Raw genomic sequence first — 26,129 nt, forward strand, 5'->3', positions numbered from 1 at the left:
TCCACAACTCTTGCCAATGCAGCAGCAGCTATAATATCACACACAGGCTTCATCCGCTGCTGCAGAGGGAAAGAGCAGGGAGTCCATCAGTCCATTGACAGAAAACACACCAACAGTTGACTTGTAGGTTTTAAAGGTCCAGTGTGTAATATTTGTCAAGGTTTACTGGCAAAATCTGAATATACTACCAAAAAATAAGTGTATAATTGCTATAAAATAAAATCTGTTTGGTTTTCATAGCCTTATAATTCTTCTTTTATACATAGCCTATCCACCTTTTTCCAAACGTCATCGCCGTTTTTGCATTTCCAATGGAATTGTACGTTTACGTTTCCATGGTTTTCAGTCGTTGTCATAGTTGCGGTAAACGCATGGATCTATTGATGCTGGCTTTTAACACGGATGTCAATTTGAGTGACATCCATTGTTAAAACCTGGTGTGATGATCCATGCCTTTTACAGATTTTCATTGAAAAAAAAAAAGAAAAACCCTGCATTTACCGCGACTACCGAAACCATGGAAACATAAAATTCCACCGGAGGAGCAAAACCGGCTTGCGTTTTTGACGTTCGGAAAAAGGTGGATAGCATGGGTCTTGCTTGGAGAGTGTCGCCATCTTGCGCCGCCATGTTTGTACTGAATGGAAAATCCAGCCAACCAGAGAGCACGTTTCAAGAGATTCACATTCATAAATAAACAATAGAAATTTGTAATAGATAAATAACAGAATTGGAATGCTAGATGTCACCGTTTCCCCCTCATTTTACATACTGGACCTTTAAATCAAGAATCACAAATAATCTTATTCCAACTTCTCAAACATGAGGATTTGATGCTTTTTTTTTTAATCATGCATGATGATGAACTGAATATTTCTTAAGTTGGTTTAAAAAAAAAAAGATGACACCTTGAGCTGCGGAAATGATAAAAAGGCAACTCTTGATGCACAATTGACAACAGAGAATGGGTAAGTGGGATTGTGAAAAATGATTCATCAATTTGAATTCATAAAATTCTCTTCCTGTTTCAAGAAAAAAAAAAAAGCGCCCTCAGGTGAGGCCACAGCATCCAACAGGCAACAAGACGTGGCGAGGAGGAGGATGACGAGGCTGAAGAGGAAGTCTACGTTTAAACTACTGACCAAGGTCGCTGAAAATGTGTGTTTAATCAAAGCTAAACTGCAAATACACAAACAAAAGGCAGAGGCACTCAAACAGCCAGCAGACGTCACAGCCTCTCTCTCTCCAAACAGTCCTGAACATCAGCCTAATGAAACACCAGCTCTGACCCATCATCTGCTCACAACACACACACACACACACACACACAGACACACACACACACTCACACTGCCTTTGTGTGTCACTGACCGCCGCCAAAGTTTGATATGTGGTTAGATAACGCAACAAAGGAAGCCGGGGCTTACACACAAACCTCACTGTGGCATAGGTGTGTGTGTGTGTGTGTGTGTGTGTGTGTGTGTGTGTGTGTGTGTGTGTGTGTGTGTGTGTGTGTGTGTGTGTCAGGTAGAGAGCCCTGCTTCCTTCGCCACCTGCAGCAAAAAAAAAAAAAAAAAAAAACCATGAGGAAACTTAGCAGGAGCAGATAACTGGCACTTGAATGTGCTGCCTGTGTGTCTGCTTTTCAATAAGAACGACAGCTCTCTGCTTGACCCTGCCAAGATGCAAATAAACCACCATTCAAATGTCACTGGAATTTGACTACAAGGGGGTTTAAGTCATTTTCCTTAGCTATGCTATTTGCCTTCCATGGGCTGAAAAAGTCACATATTTATTTTCCAGGAATAACTGTTATGCAGAATCTGTGAAAACTGCCAAAACCTGGAGGGAGGAGAGACGCTCATTCAGACTCTCCGTGGGTGAGCCACGCTGCAGATTTGCATGTCTGCACTATCTGCTGCGCCACACTGGGCCTATATTGTCTCAGTTCAGGTGGCTGTGTTCAAACAGTAAAAGGCATAGGTTATCGAAGCAGCATAAACCCATCGTCGTAGGTGTCGCCGGTGTTAATCTCCTTACCTGGAAATTAAATTAAGGCCAAATGCGCTTGGCCTTTAGCTTTAATTCGGGCTTATTATCAATTAGCAGTCGGAGCTCTTGCCGTTATTTCCGCTATTTTGTTATTTCCGCTATTTTATCTTTTTTTTTCCCGCCCACTGATTGAACCGGTGACTAGGGAGGAGGGTTACACCTGCTCACCTGCTTCCTGTGCCTCATCACCTTCACCTCAAAAAACCTCAGGAAAAAAAAAAATCAGTACTGTGGGGCTGCTTCTGCGCCTGGTGCATTGTGGGTCATGATTTTCAGAGATGAAATTAAAAAAAAAAAAAAAAAAAAAAAAAGAGGAAAGAAAGAAAAAGAAAAAAACGACTAATAGACCGATATTCACCCAATTAAAGTCATGGATTATTTTCCACCATCATGTGTCTCTGGCTGCTTCCCTTCAAACACCATCCAGGCCCCGCTAACAGGACGACAAACTCAAGCCAAGACAATTAAAAATGCACCATCACTTCTCCTTTTTCTCTCTCCTCTCTCCCTCTTCTCATAGGGCACTTAAAATATAAATACTTTAAAAAAAAAAAGAAAAAAGTGAAGACATCATCCACGCAGCCTGCCAGGAATAACATGGGAATGAAAAGAGCTGGAGAGGAGAAGAAGAAGAAAGAAAGAAAGAAAAAAAGATGGGCTGGTATTCCCGCCAGCGACATTTGTGCTGCACTGTTACCAAACCCCGCCGTCAATTAATATTAGCAGAGGAAACACGAAAAACATGCAAATATGTATTGAAAATGGAGTCTGTCGAGCAAATGAGCCGCACTTTCCCCTAAGACCCTAAATGACCCGTGATACTGCGAGAGATCTTTTTTTTTTTTTTTTTTTTTGGCTGTGTTAAAGCATGGATGAACCTGTTTTGTTAGATTTTTTATATGAATCATTATTACTATTATTTAAACGAAGGTGTGAGCCTATTTGAAATACACAAACCAAAATATTAAAATCTGTATTTATTCTAATAATAATAATAATTCTAAAAAGTCAGAGATCCACACAGATCTTCCACTGCAAAACCGTCGATTTCATTCTTAAACATTAACCAATCCCTTCAGCTGAGTCTAAACAGTCTATGACTACAAAGACAAAAGAAATGATTTTCAAGTCCGTTATTTTTCAATTCTCCGCACGTCTGACCGAGACTGTGGAGTTGGCTGCCAACTTCAGATTAACTCTTTCAGCGAGGAGAGAAAAGGTTCTTTTACTCTGAAAAACCCAGTTTGATTCCTCACTGCGCCTGCGAGACCCTCTGCGTTTTAATCTCTTAAACAATCCATCATTTCAAATAGAGCTGATATCTTGATTTTTTTTTATTACTTTGCATGAATAGCCTTCAAAAATCATCCTATTATGACCAATTATTTGTTGCCATTAGGCTTTTTAACGCCAGAACAATTTGCATTTTATTGAATCTTATTGGAAAAAGATGAAGAAACAATGAATAAATATTTTTGCTAATGAGGGATGTTTTAATTCTGGTTCAAAATTAGCTTTGGTTCTATGTGTAATATAGAGCAGGTCTATTGGGTGTTGGAAAAATCACTTAGCTCATATACTTACTCTGTTTTCTCACATATTTGCATGCTGAATGAAAATACAACCTTAAATAAATAAATCTGATAAGGCAGGAAGCAGGAAGCTGCCCTGTCTGTACAAAGTAAAAGTCTGTCATCAAATCACTAAATACATGCCACATGAAGGCCAATAAAATGTGTTCAAATTAAATGACAAAACAATTAGGAGTATCCCTTTGTTTTTTTTTTCTACAGGCAACAACGACAGACTTTCCAGGAAATGATGGAGGTAAGAGTGAGCTTTGCTGTAAAGTCCAGATCCTTAAGCCAAATAATCAAAATGTTGGCACAGTAAAATGCTTTTTTTTGTTATGATAAATCTTTGCTTGAATGTTTTGTTTCCCAACCAACATTGATCATCTAAACAGTTTCAGCCCCTTTGATTTCCCAGAACATGAACAATTGACATGATTTGTCTATATCACTCATAAATGTTTAACTCCAGAAACACAAACCAAACTCGGGCCGTGATAAAAGTCTCTTCCTGTCTCTGACCCAGCGGCAGGCCTCTCCGCCCTGCTTTGTCCTCCTCTGTCCTGCAGTAGATGACCTCGCTGAGGCCATGCTGCATCTCATTAGACCAATTAAACCACGGTCTGCATAACCCGAGGGCCTCCCAGCCGCCTGGCCCTTCATTAGTGTGGCTCTGTGCTGCTGGGGCTCAGCTCCGTCCTCTCATGCCCAACTGAGTGTCCCTGACCCCGGACGGAGCCTGACACCGGCTCCCCCTGACCTCGGCTCCGACCGCTGACAGAGAGCCAGGGCGGAGGAGGAGACAGGTGGAGATTCAGTCATAGAGGATGGTGGAGGTGAAGGTAATCAGTAAACTCCTAAAAAAAACAAAGCCTTTCATTCATCCAAGTGGATGTTTATTAAAAACCGGTCTCATATCATTTTCAAACTCATAGAGAGTTTCTTCCAAATCACGAAAAACTTTCTAACATCACCATTTGGAGAAGGTCCAGACCAGCAGGTAGCAGGTGTGTCCGCTGGTTTGGTCCCATGGTAACCAAACCCATCCCAGGATGCTGCAGAGAGCATGTCTTCTTTAGCCTGGCTGTGGTTTTGTACTGTAATCAGAACAAGCTACAGTGGCTGCCACATGACCCTCCATAGCTATCACACACAGTAATCATTCCTGTTAATCATTAGAAACAGGCGGGGGGGGGGGGGGGGGGTAGGACACACACACACAGGATTAAAATTTAAAGACAGGGGGAAAAAGTCCCCGCACTCTGTGGCGAGCAAGTGATGCGTAAAGATCCACGGAGCTCGGCGCCCTGCGTCGGTTGCACTTATCTGAGTTTACAAACCAGCACGTTACTATGTGTGAAAAATCTGCAAGCAATTTGTGGTGGCTGCGTGCTAACGTGCCCAGGGTGGGCCCGTGTGTATGTGAGGGGGGTGTTGGAGGGGTGTGGGGGTGGGGACCAGCCGAGGAAGAGGCACGCACGGCACATTCCAGTCCCACAAAAGGGGCTCTGCTGCCTGGCTGCACTGCAAAACACAACTGGGCCCTTCCGAACCTCTCCGGGTCTGGAGCGGACTGGTTTCTGCTCCAGACCCCTTTAAAAAAACGCCACCGGTGTCGGGGCCGCTCGTCGGTTACAACTGTCAGCAGGCTGCTCCACACAAACACCCCAGGAGGGGCCTGGATCCAGCAGGTCGGGTCCACACACTCACAAAAAAAACCCCAAACTACGCAAGACAGACGTGAATTCACAGGAGAAAAGCACATTACAGGTTCTGTGCTGCTGCTGCTGCTGTTGTTGTGTTTTTGTGATTCTCTTTCGTGATTTCACATAAATTAACATTCGTTCCTGCCCGAGGAGGTGGAACGCGTGTTGAGACGTGCAGACGTTCTTGGATGAAGACAGTGGTATTGATGAGCTGGGGGGGGGGGGGATGGAGGAGCACACTGACATATATTATACATCCAAGCTGGGTGCAGCCGTGTGGTGGTGATGATCACGGCGGTCGCTGAGATGGATCACGCCGCAGCTCTGGACTCACCTACACCATCAGAGCTGACCTCAGTGCAGCCTGACACACACAAGCGCTGCACGTACACACAAAATAAAAGCCCTCCTCCCTCAGCCGCCTGCCGCTGTCTCGAAAGAATGTGCTGCTGGATGAAGGAACCGCCCTGCATCTCACTAATGTGTGTGTGTGTGTGTGTATATATATGTGTGTATGTGTGTGTGCACGTGAGTGAGTGGCCGTGCCGGGACAGGCCGACTCAGCACCACAACAGCCATGACTGAGTGTTTTCTCACTGTGCCAGCCAACACACTACTGCTGCTCACACTGCTGCCAGTGCAGGCTGAGCCGAGTGACGGAGATACCGACGACAACCACATTACAACTTTTTGTTGTTTTGATGTTTTCGTCTCAGCTCTTATAGATTTGAATCGAACTGTTTAAACTGGTAAAACTGAGGAGGAAAGAAAATACTTAAAAAAAAAATACACAATCTTGCCAACCAAGATCCAAATAACGCGCCTGCCAAACTGTTTGGTAGAGGAGACAAACTTAGAAAAAGCAGCCAGCTTTTAGCAGCATTTGGCTGGTGGCGGGTGTTAATTTTCTACCCTGGTAGAAACCAGCTCTGTAATCAGTAAACATGGTGCGCCTGGCCTGCAACAAAGAAATGCATTTAGCAAATTCATTCTCTTTGATCCAGCATTCCTATTTTGGTTTGATGGAAGGTAATACATTTTTGATGAAATGCTAGAAATGAGATATGACATCATTTTTTAACATTATGAGCAGCGAGTTTCTGGTGGCCTTCGCTCCATGCCACGACGTTATCTTTGATCCGGACGGGGCCTGGTTGACATACATCACAGAGAATTACAAGCACATTGATTTATCAATAGGCTCAAAGCAGAGGGATGTTACACCACAGTCGCTCTCATGCACAGATCCCTCTGCAGAAACAGAATTTCAACACGGCCTGAAAATGAAAAGGATCCTCAGGTTCATGTGTTAACTTGCCGCTTAACAAAGCTGTAGGGCTTTACTCCTCTTTTCAAAGAGATGAGTGTGAAATACAAAAGTCGGCCTTTCACACACTGCTGGGAGAGGAAAGTGAGTTGAAACAACATGGTTGTGCTTTTCATGCCCAAGACGTGTTTTGCACCGGAGCAGAAAGCCGGCGTTTGAAGGTAAACCTGACTGCAAACAGTTGGTTGTCCTTGAGGAAATCTGACAGAAATCCACTTGAGTCCCTGCAACACCGCAATAAATGATCAGTTTCACTGTCTGGACCAGGCCAGGTTTGCTCCTGCAAAGGTTTGAACTTTGTGTCATTAATGAGAAATGCAGCTCGGTCTCCTCCCTCCTCTCACCAGGTGCGCGGCGCTTGGGTCCTCTCTGATTTACGAGAGCGCACAAAGCACTACATTAACACTCCTACAGCCTTTGATGTTAGATTATATACCATTATAGAGCATTAAACCGCATGACAATACACAATCTTAAAGTGAAAGGTCACCTTTTCACCTGAATTTCATTTTCCAGCTCCTCTAATCAGCTCTGCTAAAGATGTACAATTTCCCTTCACTTGCATTAGGAAGTGATCTTTTAATGACCAATAAGAAGAGGAGGGATGATTACAGCAGGACTAACCTGTCTCAGTCTTCATATGGAAACACTTTCACTTTGAAAAACTGCAAACCTTTCCATTACAGTGAGGAAATCCTGTTGTTTCAGTAAACAGTTTCTCTTAAATATTCTGTGTCATTTTGCTTTGGCCCATTGAAACAATATGATTTTCTGATGTACCATCTTCAGGTTTTATTACTTCATAGTGTGATTAATTCCATTTTATTCTACGTTACACAAACACCTCACCACATTTATTTAAGAGCTCCATTTAAGAGTTGCTGTTCTAGTTAAGACTTTATATCTAAAAAAAAAAAAATCATTAAAGGTATAGTATGTAGGAATTCCCCCCATCTAGCGGTGCGGTTGCATATCTGAACGTATTCTTGATGTTGCATTCACCTGAAATGGGGCAGACGTCAGACAGACAACAGACGCTGCATGTAACAGGATAAACAAGTGGTCCGCCAGCACGAGGCAAAACAATACAGGCGTGACAATATGTTGTCATGGTGATGTCGTATTGTTTACCTGACCCACGTTTTATCGTCTTCCTATCGTGGAGTAAAATGACATCCGGTTGGTTTGCCGACGGCCGTCTGCCTGACTGCACCTGAATGCAACACCAGTGCCTCCGTCCTTCCTCACACTACACAGTGGTGACAGTTTTAACAGGCCAAGCCGACAGCTCCGCTGAGTTTCCGTGGTTACCTACGGTCACGCTGCCACTCAACGTAAAAAATGGCGATGCAACATGGCAGCCTCGGTTCGGTGCGCCCCCCCCCATGTATTTGTAACGACTTGTAACAACTCATTCTAAGGTACGAGAAAGCTTTCATTTGTATGAGGCTGTGATTCCACTTCAGTGAAATACGTATTTATTAAAGCAATATTTTATTTTTGCTAATAAATACAATGTATTGTATGTCTATAAATTGTCAAATAGTTAAAGAAAGACTCAGCTCAATCTGCTCCAACTATGTGTTAATGTATTAACAGTCTAATATTGTTATATATTATAACATATGTTCATTCTTTACAGCAGAACCAGTGCTTTTACTCTCAGGCTGTGTACTTTAATTTCAAACAATTATGATTTTGAATGCAGGACTTTTAAATGTAGGACCTAGTTTGTCTTGATTGACGTCATTTATCAAGGAAAAAGAAAGGGATTTGTTCATTGCAGCCTCTTCCTGCCTCCATCTCACATCATTATGAAGTGAGTTCCTTCAGAGTTTTTGGCAAAAATGAGCGAGAATTAAAAGCTATTCAACATATAGAGCGGCTTCACATCTGCAGTGTTAATTAGGGCCCACAGAGCCCTGAATTAAAAGGGTTATCAAGGTTTGTGGTCACAATGAGTTTGCAGGCATCACACTCTTAGCGGTCATTATGACCACGGGTGGCCGGCGATGTGGAGAGCGCCGAAACTCTATATACAGTGCTAATGGAGCCAGGGCCAGAAATAACAGGCCCTCGCTAAATAATCATCCCTTTCACTCTCCTCTACCATGACATCACCAGAACCACAGCAGGCGTGAGGGGAACAGCAGTGTTGTGACTCTGACAGACAGAAGGTAACACACACACACACAGATAGAGTCACTGGCTGCCTTCGCTGCAGTCGTCTCCAGGCCTGTATTTATCTCTGAAAACACAACTGAATATGGCATCGCGCTAAGTCAACATTGTCATCAACCTTAAGCGGGACGCTCGTAGTTCAAGGGTGGAGGCAAATGCAGACTCGCAGGTCAGAAACTTTCCCAAAATTCACCCGACGTGCTGATTGCACACAATATAAACTATGTGTAGACATAATGTGTAGTGACAATCACAGACAAGGCCAAGACGAAAAAAACTCCCTCCTGAATAAAGACTCCAGGAAGGTAAAGCCCACTACTAATGCAGTGTTGAACGCTTTGCAATCAGACAAATAAAGGGGCAATCTAGCACACAATCAAACTAGAGATTTAGCCTGCTCTCCTGCCAACAGCGAGGGACCTCCTCTTTCTGAACAAGGGATGCACTATTGACTACACCCCCCCCCCCCCTCTCTCTGTCTCTCTCTCCAGTCTTCCCTCTATGCCAGTCTGAAAGGCGTGATGCCAACCTTTTCCACCATTGGGCATGCTGCCCTGCCCTTTATGCAAATGCTTTGCCGCCATCTCTAACTCACAACCCCCACTGTCTCACCCTCCACGTCTGCGCACCCCCCACCCCCCCACCCCCCTCCGCTTATTGCCTCCTGTCTATATATTCTTTTTTATCTTTATACGTTTCCATTTGCATTAGCCAAGTAACTGAGCTTAAGCCGCAGCCATAAGTTATTAATTAAACCCCTGATGATCTGACGTCGTTCCCTGTATATGGATCTCGAATGAAGGGAAAAACTCAGCAGCCTTTAGGCCAACACTTTGTTTCATGCCCTCCTCGGACAAAAAAAAAGAAAAAAGCACCAACCAGGGGCGAATATTTGACAGAGGTGTGGTTGTATGTGTCTGTACGAGCCCTGATAAAGAAGGAGAGAAGAACAGAAGGAAGACAAAGACCAAGAGTGAAGGCAAGAAGGGGCAAAAGAAGAATAATGTAAAAGAATTTTAAAAAATAATATGTAAAATATCTTCTATTTACATTAATTAAAATCTCTTTAGTGTTGGCAGCTTCCTTTAACAACCGGCGCCCCGTAATAGCAAAGGAAAGAGGTAAAGGGGAGAGAGTGGGGTCTACATAAAAGAAACGGTTCAGAATCACAAGAGAAATTAAGATCACACTAATACTAATTATTAAAACATAAAAATATTAAATTAATGTCACGTGGAGCCTCAAAAACAGCATGTTTGAGGTCTGTGGAAGCAGAACTGAAGCATATGAGAGGTTCATAAATACTGCTGGCTAAAAGCAGAAAGAAAGGGTTAATACTGTGACTGAAAAGAAAGTCATTTATGGCTGCCAATGACAGGCGATTTTCACAAGTTGGCACAGTCACTGAATAAACAGGAAAGGTTAACAAATTAGTTGTAAATGGAGAAGACGGGCAGAGTTAACAAAGACAGAGGAAATGAGAGAGCTAAGTAAAATATACAGAAAATGTAAATCCATAAAGTGTAAAGAAAAGATATGGAGGCCAACAAGAGAAGACAAAAGAGGGCCAGAGATGAGGAGCGTGGGGACGGTGATAGGGTTAACAAAGAGGGCTGCAGGCTGAAGGAAGAGCCCTACTAATGCTGTTAAAGCACAGCTTCCGCTTGTGCCGTAGGGCGAGTGTCGAGCCGCACAAACAGGGCGCAGGGTCCACTCAGGCTGGACGGATTCAAGCCCACACACACACCACAGGAAAGGAGCTCGGCCTAAGACAAACACTGCACGACCAGACACACACACACACGTACATATACACAACTCTGCTGTCTCCTTATATGCCCCGAGAATATGAGGACGTGTGGTCTTGCTAAGCCTGTTCTTCCGAGTGCAGAGCAGGCAGAACAAAAAGCACCAGAAAAAAAGTTGATTTAACTGTTTAAAGCGTCACATTGAGATGGTGTTAATGTGATTTTTTTGTGCACGACACGGACAGGCCGGACCCTACAAAAGAAATCTGGATCTTAGTGGCAACAAATGGAATTTTCTTTTTCCAGATAAACAAACAAAGACGTCTAAACCCTAACAGTCTAGACCAACAAGGCAGCACCGCAACAATCTCCAAATATAAACTGTAGGCCTTATTTCCCAAGCCTGCACACAATGGACGCTCTAATCTTCCTGAGAGAGGATAGACAAATAAACAAAACAGGTTGGTTGAGGAAGAATTAAGACCTTAACACCCTTTCCTCTTTTTGGTGAATACCACTACTACATACACGCACACACACACGCACGCACACACACACACGCACACACACACACACACACACACACACACACACATCCCTTTTCCCTGTTCCTGGACTTCCTTGTCTGAAGTAACAGTAATCAAGTTTTTAAATGTGCAGGTTGCCAGTAAGTGATGACGGGCTGTGAGGAAAGACGAGAGGTCGGGGAGGGAGAGGAGTGGAAAACAGCAGTAAAGAGAAGCAGTAAAAGCATCAAACACAACAGACACAAGTATGACTTTCTACAAATGACTCTGATTAAAGCTGCAGTGTTTCTAACTTATTTAGTTTTTACACATAATCAGATGATGAGATTAAGCACAAAGTACAATTTGTATTTTGGCAGGCTTACTGGATCAAGTTGATCCAATTTGGGTCAACATAGCCAGAACCAATGGTAGATGGGATGGGAAATATATATATAATTGTATTTTTTTTTTTTTTTTTTTTTTTTACAGACAACCAGTTTTTATCAGTGTGTGTCAAGGGAATAGCCGTAAATTGTAAAAAGGTGAGCGGGGCCTAAACACTCTAAGGTAAAATAATAATAATAATAATAATAGTAACAATTCAGGTTACCAAAACTGAAACTAAAAATATGAAGAATTTGAGATAATATTGGGAATAGATGAAGCCTGGAGGTTAATGCAAACAATTGTTATACTATGTGTATCATATACCGTATTAGTATAAGATCCTCTGATGTATTATTAGAACAGTGCTATACTGCAGAAAGTAGTGCTGTATGTTATTTTTGTGAAAGTGAAACAAAGAAGAGAAGACAGAGGTTCATCCTACACCAATGTAATGAGCTAAAATCCTATAAAATATAGTGAATATGTTACTAAATTTAGCATTGTAACATCTGCAGCTTTAATGTCGTTTATAAACAAAACCTTTTCCTGAAACATTCACTGATGAAAATTGACCCGGTTTAGATCGATACAGCACGAACACAATAGTGGATTAACTTTATCCTGCACCCACGGGTCCAAAACCACCCAATACAATGGATTATTTGGATTTAGTGTTTGTGCCAGTTTTGATACTATTACCTACCATCCACTCTAGAGCTTTTGAAACTTACTTGTCACTACTTGTTAGGATTATTAATAATATGTTTCTTCTTTACAGGTCAAATAAATAATATTTCGTGGAACTGACAATAAATCTGTTTTTGAAAACTTGAAGCTATTTGTTTCTAACACTGGTTCAAAATGCACATGTTAAAGTCTAACAACATTAATATAAAAACTGAATGTAATACAGGGTCAAAATGACCCGATGTGGATCAATATAGCAACAGCACAGTAGAGAGTTAACTTTACCTCATGTGGAAAACTAACCGAGACAATGAGCCTTTTTGTTCCAGTGTTATTGTTATATTTCATACAACAGCATTATTCATGCTTCTTAATTATAATAATCTGCTCAGGCTCTTTTTCAACCATTATTTCATATTTCTTGTTAATAATAGCCTGTGTGCATCAATTGCAGCGATGCAGTTTTGCAGCTATGTTCATGTTCAGATTCACATCATTTTTGTACAATTTCCAATAAATTTGTGGCAGTTTGAAGGTGAAATTTGTGCTTCTTGTGATAAATACTGGGTCCATATTCATATTCTAGGTCAGACTGATAACCCAAAAATTACATTACAAAATGCCACATGCTTTGTGTGACAACACATTTGTCCTAAAGTTAGCCCAGTGCTGCTACTATGCTGTATTGACCCAAAGTGGGTCATTTTTTTTAGGGTGTTCATGCATCAGTGTGCTGTTTATAACAGTGAGCTCATGACAGCAGATCACCACAACATTATCCAGTCTTTAGATGCAATTATGTCCACAGCATCAATGAAATTACAACATTATTAAAATGTTACAACAGCGAAAAGAAACAGATATGAAGAGAAATATCTGGATGTATTAGAGCATAATTAGCTTCTATCAGGCCAAACCCAATTGCAGTGAAAAATAGAACGGGCTTGCGTGTGTGTGTGTTTGTGTGTGTGTGTGTGTGTGTGTGTGTGTGTGTGTGTGTGTGTGTGTGTGTGTGTGTATGTGTGCATGTGTGGTGGAAGGAGGGAGGGAAATGAATGAGGCCTTTTCTTACAGCAGGGCCCAGATCAGAGCTCCTAACTATGGGATTTGGTGCTGTTGCCTTTCTCCCCCTGGAGGGAGTAATTAGGTTAGGGAGGACAACTGCCGCATTGTTTTAACAGAGGAGGGATTGTGCAGGCCAAAGTCCCACCAGCAACATGCTTCCCTCACAACAGAAATGCCAAACGGATTCTGCGGCACACAGACGCACATCAACACGCAGGGGAAAAAAAAGAAAAAACTTTTTTGAGGTTTTTCACAGACAGAAAAATTTGGCTTTGTCTTTTTTTTTACGTAGCAAAGAAAGGTTTTGGTACCGTGTGTATCCCATGAAATGTCAAATATAGTCCAAAAGTGTCAGATATCCTCTCCTGGTGTTGCAGTTGTGGGATCCTGGCTCTTTGTGGGACTCAGTTCCTTTCAGTGTAACTGCTTCTACTCTCTCCTGTATCCAGAGGCTTGGCAACACATACCGCTCCTAACTAGTATAATATGGTTATGATGCATTTGCATTCCTTCCAATCCCCTAGGAAATACAATACGCCTATATCGTCCGTTTTAATCACGGTCTGCTTCCAAGGAAAGTAAAAGGAGAATACAAACAGCCTGAGCCATAAAGAAGCTTTCTCAAATAGACTTCAACTTCGTTTAAATACATCTTCTGCTGATTGATACAGAGTAAATCAAACAAATCATGCTGGTGAAAAAATAAAAGGACGTGGAGTGCTCCCCAGTCTACTGTATTTACAATACACACTCTTTCATTCCCGCCCATTTGCCTCTCTCCTTTCCCAGCTTCATGCTGTATTTCTTTCCATAAGCTTTGTGTGTGTCAGAAGTGCAAGAGAAAAATAGCGGTGCTGTGGTAGCTTTAGTCTTCTATACGCCATTCTGAAGGCCGTCCTCTCTCCCAAATATATATAAAAAAACACACACACACACACAGAAAAACGCACCATAATGTGCACCTCTGCATACCCGCCCACACCATCCCTATTCACTTTCATCATAAATCTCCACAGCCTGGCTGCAATATACAGTCAATTTGTGGTCCCCATATGAGTCCTAACTCTGGCTTCCAAATACTTTTGTTCAGGTGTGCAGATGGAGAGAGGAAAAAAAACAAAACATGCAACAAAAAAAAAAACATGAATAGAGCAAATGTGTGCGAGTTGATACGCGACTCTAACAGACAGCTCCATAAGGCCTACGAGTCTTTTCTCCACAGCAGCTTGCCACAGGTGGCTGAGATGATTGCGCTTTATTCCAGATGATGACTGTAATGAGCCCGGTTTTGAGTTTCCTGACTGACAGCAGTTTGACATGTCAGACAGCAGACTTTCTGCTCTCGGGCCCCCCTCCACCGTCCCGTTTCAACAGAGCTGGAGAAACTGCAGCCACAAAAGAGGAGAAGCACACGCTGTTTCTCCATTACGGCTGCAGGCAATCACGTCACACACCAAGACTCCTAGAAGAATATTTATCAGAGGACTGAGCGAGACAACTCAATAACAGGAGAGTATGGAGTTGACTGCGACATGGAAGTGAATTTATAACTGTCACAATGAGTGTTTGAGGATTGTGCCACTCCATGAACTCACAGCGTTAAGTTAAATGTGGTCCATCTGTGTTTTATATTTTAGCAGTGACATGGAATCCTCATCCTGCACTGAATTTTCCAGTTAAATATACAACTTTCCATGTAACACACACTAATCCTGCAGCTATTTCTCAGAGCCTAAACAGAGCAGAAAGTTTATATCTGAATTCCCTCGCAGAGTACGGTGCAGCTGTAGTTAGGATAGTAGTTACTGGCTGGCTGGGCCAAAAGGAGAAGCCACAGAGTTGTGTTTGAGTCTAACCCCGAGCCCTGCTTGGCCTCACTCTCCTCCACTCGACTCTACTTTGCTCTTGATCCTTGTTTTTTTGCATTTCAACAAGGGTCTATTTGACTCTACTGTACCCTGCTCCACTGTCAAGGGGGGTCTCAAACAGCCTCGGGCCTGCTGCAGCAGCCAGCAAACACAAGTCACAAGAAGTATAGAGCATGCAGTCATACCCAACACATACACAGACACTTCCACACAAACAGAGTCAGTTAATAACACACAAACTCCCGCCCTCCAGCTCTGTTTGCTCACAGCTGCCAGGCCTCCTCAGAGTTCATCTGAGGTAAAGATATGTTATATTATGCAACCGAGTATAGATTTTCCACCCTTGGCCCGGTGCCAACTTCCTGCTCCGAAGAGCAAGCTCTCGCGCTTTGTTCCCTGGGGTGACAGCTATTCCTTGCTGGACGGGGTGGCCGAATTAGATACACAGACAGAAACAGAGAGGAAAGGTAAGCAGGAGCAGAAGAAGAAATGAAAGGCAACACAATCAAGTTAGATAACAGGCAAGAAAAGACAAGAAAAAGAAAAAAGAAAGAAAGAAAGAAAGAAAAGCATATAGTCCTGTCATCCTAACATATTGGTGTCTGTGATTCTTTGTCTGTTACTTAAAAATCCTCCTTTCCCATCTCCTCTCCTCTTTTCCCCGGCTCTTGAAATCAGGTCACAACTGTTTTCATTACTGTTTGACTTGCGGGTTCATAAGCCTCCAAGCGTCTACGTTCCTCCACCCACCCCCAAGACAGGAAAAGATTTTCCCTCTAACATTAACCCAATAAATGCCTATTAAGCCTAATCACAACCTTCAAGCCATGGTGCCGGTGAGAGGGACTAAAAGTAGTTCTCAGATGCTGTTGATATGCTTTTAGTCTTGAATTTCTGAGCTCATAATCTTAATCTAAATATCTGATGTGGATTATGTCTTCTTCATGGTCACTGTGTGAACATATACCCAGGACTCTACTGGGAACTCTTTTTTTTGTTGCCTGAGTTACAGCATGACGTAATGTAGCAAGATGATGAAAGACGGCCTCAGGAAATTTGAGGTGCAATCAACAAGCCAATCAATGCCTCTTTATGCCTCTGCTACTTTAAGGAAAGCCAAAGAAGCGGTGAAAAGATGATGAATGCTATGACATCATTGAGTGGCATCACTGTGTGGTCATGTCTTGACAACAAAATAATTCCTAGCACCACCACCACTTCTAAATTAACTGTGGCCTGATGAGGTCTTTGTTCACTGTGTCCAAATGACTGTAATTGCTTCTACGGGCTCCACCAGGTGTGCAGACGTGGATGGATGGATGGATGCCTATACATCAGTTAAGACTGGATAAATAGATAGCTGTGGTATAAATAAACCGTTCAAAATTCGAAATTGTTAGCTAAAAGTTATGAATAGCTATACTGACACAGTCATTACATGGATATAATAGCTAAGAGATGAAGATACACTATTAAAATTGTTAGCTACAGAAACAGCCTAGTGAAGTAGACAAATGTTACTGTTAAGTAGCTAAGGTAGCAAACTACAAGCAATAATGGCTGAAATTGTTAGCTTAAAGTAGCCTAATGTATTGATAATTTAAATAATTTGCTACAAAAAGATAGTTTAAAGCAACAAGTGAAAAAAGCTAACCGTTACAGTTAAATATTGAGATAGTTAGCTAAATGGTTAAAACATTCAGCTAAAATTGTGGTTTAACGGTTAAAACAATAACCACTGAATGAAAGTGTTATGGTTAAAAAAGTTAGCTAAAAGTAGCGGATACACTGTTTATATTTATATAAGGCTAAAAATGATGCTTAAATGTTTAAAATGGTTAGCTAAAAAACAAAATGGTGACCAAGTCCTCCACTCCAACAAAGCAGGCTACATATGCAAACCAAACTAATGTAGCTATTGCACGACCAAACAGCTATTATATTGTCAATGGTGTTAAATGATTCACATTTTCAACTCATCTTAAACAAACACATTTGACAAGTTTGACAGGCATGTTGATACATGGCCGTTGGAGTTATCTGACTGAGTGTGAGGCTAAATCACATCAATGAGGCTCGGGGGGCACTATTGAGTATCACATACGGTATAATGCTGTAGCCCAACGCAGTTGTGCAGGAAGTGATTTTTTTCTAAAAGAATGCACACCTGTGCCTCGTGTGAGTAAGTATCTGCAGGTGCGTCATTCATGAGGCATCACAAAATATAGCTTGTATGCATAGTTGGGCTTGAATTCAAACAGACACGCCCTACGGAGAGGGAGTTTGTTTCTGAATGGAGAGACCAAATGTTGCCATGGTTCCGGTCACATTCACATGATGATAATATGTGTGCCATGTTTGTGCGAACGCCTGAATCCTTTTCATTTTTCGTACATCTTAGAAAGTGAATGAGATGGAAAGTCAGCCTGGGGAAGTCTGTGAAGAGAGAGCTGCAGTCAAACAAACAGAGCGAGTGGAGCGGTGCTCAGATTTCATCCAGATTAATCTGGAAGCTTTGTAATGAGGGGTCTACTGTATATATTTAGCCAGTGCAGTGAGATGTAGGTCAGACAGACAGGCAGGACAGGCCAAACAACATGCCCAGATTGCCCACACTGAAGTGACCTTGAGTGGGCAGTCAGTGATCTGCAACAACAACTCTTTATCTATTCCTGTTGACCTGTGACAGACTCACACAATGGCATTGCACGCTCCTTGTTTTTCCCAGTCCCAAGTTCAAACCCTTAGGTTGCCTCTTTGTGCAAATTTGGTACCGTACAGCCTGCCTTTACAGAAACGTTACTTGTTGATGAAAAAGAAAGAGCAGAGAATGAATTACTGTCAACGTTTGCTCCGTGTGTTGATACTGGCATTGGTTCAGATTTACTCAATGCAAGAACAAAGCACGCTCAGAAACATTTCTCAGTCTGTCCTCTGTAGCACTAGACATGAAACACAACTAACTAAACACTGCAAAATGTGCAACATTTTTCATTTTACAACCTGCAACATGACTGTTCAATCAAATCTTTTATAGTAATGACAGTTTTGTGCCACTGGTGGCCTTGGTAAAAATAAATAGCTGATGATTATCATTCTCCCATTTTAAATCATTAATAGACAATATCTGATAAGACAGTGGAGGTTTTTCTACCGATGTTTTGCTCCATGTGAAGTTGCTTTTCACTCACAAATATGTATTGTTACTCCACATGGATGTCTGAATTTCACTGTGCATAATAATGTAACATTAAAAATCAGTTTATGCGTCAGGTGGAGTGTTTTTCTGAGCTCATCTTAAATCTGAGACGTGTGCGTGCAAGCAGGGGTTTGTGACATCACAACTGGCCAGGAAGCAAAACCTGATTTAATTTTGTTTCAGTTTTATTCTGAAAATTAAAAACAAAACAAACAAAAAAAAATCTTAAAAAACAACCAAACAACCAGAAGCAAATTATAATCCAATGGAGACGACTTCCTTTGTATGTGTTCAAACATGTCTAGATGAGTCTTTAATTACTCCAACAGGCTCATTAATCCAAAATAATACGCCGCCTTGCAGTTGAAAGGTTTTCTCTTTAAAAACGCACTTCAGTGTAAACCAGCTGTGACAGAAATGGTGGTTGGAATTTGACACATTGCTGATATTTTCACAGATCCAGGATCTATTCAAAACAACCTGGAGCCCAGGAGAAGAGAGAAGGAGGACGAGGAGAAGGAGGAGGAAAGAAATATGTGTGTGCTCTTCATGGTGTATCTGTGTAAACTTAAGGAGCCACACCCTCTCTCCAACACACACTTTCAATTTCTCTGTGCCTCACTGTTTAACACACACACACAAACATACACAAGCACCGCATGTGTGTCACCACAAACACCTTATCCTCAATTGCCCTGTCGGATCGGTTGTCAAAACGCTCCAATACCCAAATAATGGTGGCACTGTTATTTCTAAGATTTATGACTCAAAATCAGAGGAAAGAACACGCTGTACTGCTGTCTGAAGCTCGGCAATGACAAAGCTCACAAATATTCACCAATGAACTGCTGTTTTCTGATCATGGTTTGTTCTGGTAAAGGCACACTTTCTTTCAGTCTTGGTGGTTTCCAAATGGAGACCCCCCCCCTCACACACACTACAGTTCATTTCCCCCCTGTCTGTTTTTCCCCTCTCTCTGCTCTCATATTCTACACTAAGTATTTTGTGTTCCTCTGTATATTCTAGCGTAATTATGTAATTGAACGCCAGTGTGTGTCTGTGTGTGTGTGTGTGTGTGTGTGTGTGTGTGTGTGTGTGTGTGTGTGTGTGTGCACTTGTATGTGTGTGTGTGTTCAGTAGCCATGGCAACAGCACAACATATCGGCGACCACAGAACTGCGCTGGGGCCGTGGGCACTGCCAGGGTTTTGCCAAAGACTAATCCATGCCAGAGGTGACATGAGCGGAGGAAAAGTGAGGCGGGTGGAGACAACATCACACACATGAAAAAAATCACACATACACACACACACACACAGAGACAGACATGTACACACAGACACACACACAAGCATATTACTCTCTCCTCTCACTCTTCGCCTTCCTTTTAAAACACAAGCGCACACACTGGATATCCTCCCATTCTTCTTGGCTGGAGCCTCCCATGGCAATAGCAGTAGGAATCCATTCTCCACGGATGCTGGGACAGCTGTGCTGATACTGAATGAGACACAGTTTGTTCTGCCTCTTTCTGCATGCAGCCCGAGATAAAAACTACATGCTACTTAACTCAAATCTATATCGCCTGCTGCCAAAATGCACTCAGCTCATCTCGTCTTTGTCTCTGCCACCAAAGAGAACATCGGATTTCTTTGCGAAAAATTGCCGTAAATTCGCTGCTGCTGACGCATGGTGGCCCCCAGTCATCAGCTGACAATAAACACAGAAAATTTTGATGACTGACAAAGACATTAATCACAGAAAACTTCATAAGCCTCTCATTTATATGCTTAGAAATGCCGCATGTACTTAGAATGCAAATAACCCACAGCGTGCTACCAATTTTTAGAAGCTACAAAAAGCACAACAAAAAGCTCACATGTGCAGCACTGGGATGTCTGGGCTGGATTGGTGGTGCCCAAATAAAAAGAGGACACCAAAAATGCACCTTAAAGGAGCTCAAGTGCAATTTATTGGAGGACGTTTTTTGGGGGTTTTTTTTGCACTGGTGTAAATGATTAAATGAAAGGAACAAGGTGTCCCCGGCAGTGTCTGGCATTATGACCTCCTGCTGTCTCATGATTGGGGGGGGGGGGGTCCGCTGTAGCGCAGCCAATCAGGGACTCCGATTTCACCCTGGTACTCCCTGCCTGTCTTCCTCTCTCAGTTACAAAAGAGCACAATAGATCAGCCCTACCTGTCAATCAAACATACTATGAGTTCATTCTTCTGTCTGGTGGCCAAAGGCAGAGAGCTTTACTGGCTGCTGGGTCACTTTTCCACACAAACTAAACTTCTTTTTTTTCCTATTCATTGACTTACACTGAAGGCTGTGTGTGTGTGTGTGTATATATATATATATATATATATATATAGGGCTGTCAGAGTTAACGCGTTAATCGATTAATTTAAAAAATATAACGCGTTAAATTTTTTTAATCGCTGTTACGTAATCACGGCCCATTTTGTACTCTGCTGGACTGGAGGACTGGAGTGTGGGACCTCCAGTCCAGTAGGTGGCGGTAAGGCACCTTCAAGTTGGTTGCCAGCCGCCAGCCCTGAGACCAAGTAGAAGAATGAGAGCTCTGAGCAGTGTTGCCGACTTTCTCTTGTAAAAAAACGACTAGCGACAAATCTAGCGACTTTTCCCGGTGGTGTTACAAACGTTTCTGGTTTGAAGACTCCGACGTGAAAGCACGTATCACAGCTGTTTTCAACGAGTAGATGGTGCTGCCGTGAACTCCAACCGCTGCTGCTCGGGTGGAGCGGGTGCTTGTGTCCCAGTTGAGGGGCTGCAGCCTGAACTGGGACACAGCTTCGGCCTCGGATGCTGCGTTAGCTAACGTTAGCTTAGCTCGCCGTCATGCCCTGACCTGAGGCAGCTGATGTGTGGCCAAAACCTGACACTGCTTTTCATTCAACCAAACCGTAGTAACGCGCCACTTCACATTCTCAGTAACGGGCCACCCCCGTCTTTAAGCACTCACCAGCAGTCAGCCTCACAGTAGTGTCACGGAGCTGTCCCCGCTGCAGTCACACACACACACACACACACACACACACACACACACATATATATATATATATATATATATATATATATACATATATATATAGGCTACATGTGTGTCTATAATCAAGGCATTTAAACTTATGTGCAAGTGAACCAGAACTCACAGTGATATCATAATTCAATAATATCTTAGAGATATGTCTGAGAAATGTAATACAAGCAATTTTTACTCCTTGTAATGTGACTTGGGTTTGTGCTCACTTGTGAAATGAAACACCAGCAACTGGCCGGGAAAAGGTTTTTTTTTAAAGGATAAAGGTGAGACACAGTCGCCTGGAAACTGGGATCCCAGCTAATCCAGCGATAACCACTCACAGGCCTAATTGGCATGAAGACATGGCACCCAAAGCTTTTAGGTGCATGTTTGCATGTCCGTGGTGTGTGTGTGTGTGTGTGTGTGTGTGTGTGTGTGTGTGTGTGTGTGTGTGTGTGTGTGTGTGTGTGCTCGTGCTCACATATGTGTGTGTGTGTGTGTGTGTGTGTGTGTGTGTGTGTGTGTGTGTGTGTCTTTAATTCTGAAAAATCCAACATTTTCTGTTTATTCAGACTGTGGTTCCATCAGATTTTAATCCTCTGAACAGCTGTTCCAACTCATTTTCCAGGCCTTCGGAAGAGACAGAGAGAGAGGGAGGAAGAGAGAGAGGGAGAGAGGGAAGGGTTGGGAGGGTGAGATGGGGGGGGGCACCTCACCAAATATGTGTCAATGCAAAGTTAATGCTTCAAAGTCCTGATATTGATTACATCAATTTAATCAGATTTTCACATAAAACAAACTAGCTCATGCCTTCCTCCTTTAAATATCGCTTTGATATTTTCAGTGAAAACACTGCTCTGTGATAGAGCGTGATAACAACCGCCAGTGACGTAAGAAAAATATAATACATCCTCTTGGAGCAACATATAGAGCAGATAAAGAAAAGTGCGGCGCTTCAGACTGGGAGGACAGAGCAATAAGTCATGTGCACTGAGGTGGTGACCTCCAAGAAGAAGTGACCTCTGACTCTCAGAGAAAATAGACCCTGACACACACACACACCCCCCCACACACAATTACACAATCACACACTTGTCATACGGATCTGTAAAGCGATAATAATGAGCCCACACCAAAATAAACAGGAGCTCTCAGCTGCATGAGAAAAAGCTGTGCAGAGGAGCGCGTGCACTTTAAATCTATGGAAGATGGAAAACGGAACATTTGATGACGCAGGCCGCTGGTTCACAACCTCCTCCTCCAGCGCGGGAAATGTAAATGTGAGCGTTATCAAAGCTGCTGCGCTCGATCACTATTATCAAGTGCAGCTAAAAGGTCTTATGTTGCGGAATAACCCTATTTCCACAGTGGGATGTGATATTTTCCTAAACACACATTAGAACACATGTGTGTGAGAAGCAGCGGTCGGAGCTGCAGCCGGGGCTTTGGACTATTTGCGCCGCTGCTGCAGCGAGAAAAAAAAAAAGTGTCGTCTGGTTTGATAATGTTGCCAATAACAGGCTACAAAAACACACAGGGAGAAAATGCAACTTTGTGTGTTTGTGTGTGTGTGTGTGTGTGTGTGTGTGTGCGTGCGTGCGTGTGTGCAAAAATAAAAGCTTTCCCTCCTCCCTGCACGAGCCTAGAATAATTCCAGCTGCAGGTCAGCGTGAGCGGCCCTGCAGGAGTCACCACAGAAAACATTTGGAAAAAAAAAAAAAATATATATATATATATATATAGAAAACACATACACCTAATGCTGAAGAAATAGGGACTAAACAGGACTTACCACTAAGGCATTGTTTAGAAGGTGAGTAGGGTAATACTTTAGTGTTGAGAGGGTGTTAAGAGGCGAGGAGAGCAGGGGTCAGCGTCCAGGCGGGCAGAGGGGGGCAGAGGGAAGGAATAAGTTAACATGTCGCACCAGTGAAAACAGTCTGAGATGACAACATTACGAGCTGCATGAAGTACTCAACACACATTTTTTTTTTTTTTTTTTTTAAATGCAATGAAAAGGGAAAAAAAACGGTTATTCCTAATGTGCAGATTTGTGCTGCGTCACTTTGGGCTGACTGTTTAAGTGTGGAGAGAGCAGCACAGACGGAGAAATGAAGGCAAAGAAATTGTGACATTGTGTTATTAATTAAACATGACAAAATAAAAAATTATGTAAGTGACAATCTGAGCAGGAAATAGTTCTATAAATAGGCCTAGTTATATTATTGCTTAACAGACTAGTTACAGGTGACTGGGGAATTTGAATATGAAACACTGACGTTCACTTTCATCGATACTGATTATCATATATATATATATATACACACACACACACACACACACACACACACACACACACACACACACAATAATAATATAATATAGATATAATAGGCTATGCTATTCTGTATCACTTCGGGATCTCTCTCTATTTTGGTGACATTTCGCAACGTCACCATCTCAGCACGCTGCTCCTCTCCAGACTGTCTTTTATCACAGTTAATAATTCATTCGATTGTTTACAGTTGTTGCCATATCTGAGGTCCAAGCTCGGTTTTTAAATTATTAACAGCAATTAAATAAACAAAATGTGCCTTTCCGTCTGCAGACGGAGCTGCAAGGGAATGCTGGTGGAACGTGTGTGTGTGTGTGTGTGTGTGTGTGTGTGTGTGTGTGTGTGTGTGTGTGGAGAGACAGAAAGAGGGAGAGGGTTGTTACTTCTCTGCTAAAAAACACACACACATGCACACACACACAGGGATAAAATTTAGCAGAAAAAACTCAAACCGAGTGTGTGAGGTCATCTACGCGCTTCCATGGTGACTTGCTGTGAGTTACTGTGATGTGCAACATGTGTACTACACTGCACTGTATGAGCCTCTGCTACCAATTAGGTTTAATTAAGGGAAATTTATGTAGCTGAATAAAATCTATTTTCCTTTAGGGATCATCTGCGGTATAAGACTTTTTTTATCAATTACAGATAAAGTCATCATATCTAAAGGCCTGCTTGGAATTTTAAAAAAATATCTAAGGCCTGTGCGAGGCTCCTATATACAGAGAGCATTCTGATCTATGCAATATGTGTGATGCCTGTGGTCATAATTTACCAGTCTGTTTCTATTTTCCCTTCCATTTCTAAGTCACTTTCACCCTCCAAAGTCTTAAGTCAACACACTGAGTAGCCCATAATATTTTTTTCAATAAAAAGAAGAATTAAGGGAAAATAATAAAAAATCTCCTTCCCCTCTCTGGTGTCAATGAGAGGCTGACATTATGATCCTAACTGCTAATGTTTTTAAATGGAAACCAGACATGACTTGTGCCCATGAGAGGAGCGAGGAACATCCTCTCAGCCTCTGGTAGCAGAGCTGTCAGAGATGCATGATGGGAGGAAAACTCTTTTAATAAAACCACTGTAAAAATCAGGAATGAATTACACATCAAACGGGACCCTGGCAGTCCACTGTCAGACGAAGCCAATGAGGGATAAACAAGTCTGCTTTATAAGAGGAAGACTTCCAGCAGCTGTATAACATAACATGGGGCAGCTCTTTGCCACTGGTTGTCTTAAAGGAAGGAAACTCCCTCAAAGTCTCACAGACCTGCACTGGAGGGAAGCATTTAAAACTAAAGATGTTTTTTAATTAAGTTTGACTTTGCTTCAGAGGGCAAACGCCTGTGAGAGGACTAACGACTGTTTCGTATAAGATTTAGATTAGAAGGCGGTTGAGCGTGTTGGGGTTTTGCAGTCTGGAATGAAAACTTTTGTACAGCTGTGGTGTAATGCAAACAGCTGCATACAACTGCATGCGCCCAGGCTGACTGCAGCTCTTACACTCAAAAGTTTTACTTTTAGGCAAATATGCTGCAAAAATAGAGGTTTGTTGCAAGTGAAATGTCATTAATTATGAATAATGCACAGTAGATATAAAAAGCTATCGAGAGTCAATCAAAATGAGTCAAAAATGAACATTAGAGCATTTAGATTTATTACAGCTCAGAGCCGTGTTATTTTAATGTCAGAAAAGTCCACAGCAGTCTGTTAATAATACGGCATCAGGTCTGAACAGAGTCAGAAGCAACCAAGTAAATAGACTAAATAAATATGATTAACAATAAAGTCTAAGAAGTCGCAGTTTTTCCTATTTTTTACTTTTTTTTTAAGTGTTAAAAATTGAAGACACAACAGCCTTCAAAATAAGATTCACAACTACCTGCAACAAGATACTAAAGGAGGAAATTTCACATTTAAAAAAGGGGGGGAAAGTAGTGACTTTTATTTTGTAAAGTCAGTCTGAGTGAAGTGTGACATAAGCAGGAACTGCGCTCTGCTCTGCACAGGCGAACAGGGAAATGAAGAAGCTGAGGTTGAATAAAGATAAAGAACTACACGGATATATAAATATGAAAATCAATGCAACCACCGGTGCATTCAGTTAACCTGTAACTGCACGTGCTCACGTGTTGCATTCAAGAGCAAAAGAAAAATAAACTGAATGGGTGGGAGAAGAAAACACTGTCAAGTGTTGCTGCAGAGCGCCGCGCAAACACCATCCCAGGAAGATGCACGCGGACTGTCTGTAGTACTGTTCTTCACAGTTTATAAACACACACACACACACACACACACACACACACACACACACACACACACACACACACACACACACACACACACACACACACACACACACACACACACACACCAGCTCCAGCCTGTCTCGCTCGTCCCGGTCTCAGCTCTAAAGGCGGCGGTGTGCGCCCCGCTCTCTCACCGGCC

General features: G+C 42.3%; 1 protein-coding gene across 25 annotated transcripts in view; it reads right to left on the minus strand.

The window, feature by feature from the left end:
• The window catches only part of nfixb (nuclear factor I/Xb), a 145,699-nt gene that overhangs the window by 102,854 nt on the left and 16,716 nt on the right, over positions 1-26,129 (minus strand). For 3 of the 25 annotated variants that reach the window (XM_085785297.1, XM_085785263.1, XM_085785266.1), the window contains one exon: positions 23,139-23,174. The exons of the other annotated variants lie outside the window; for them this stretch is intronic. In XM_085785297.1, coding sequence (XP_085641423.1) covers positions 23,139-23,174 — 36 coding nt within the window. The remainder of the gene's footprint in view (positions 1-23,138; positions 23,175-26,129) is intronic. 25 annotated transcript variants of the gene reach the window in all.

The sequence above is a fragment of the Trachurus japonicus genome, chromosome 8 (genome assembly GCF_045865225.1).
Source record: "Trachurus japonicus isolate A0001 chromosome 8, Traja_1.0".
In the NCBI taxonomy this organism is placed as follows: domain Eukaryota; kingdom Metazoa; phylum Chordata; class Actinopteri; order Carangiformes; family Carangidae; genus Trachurus; species Trachurus japonicus.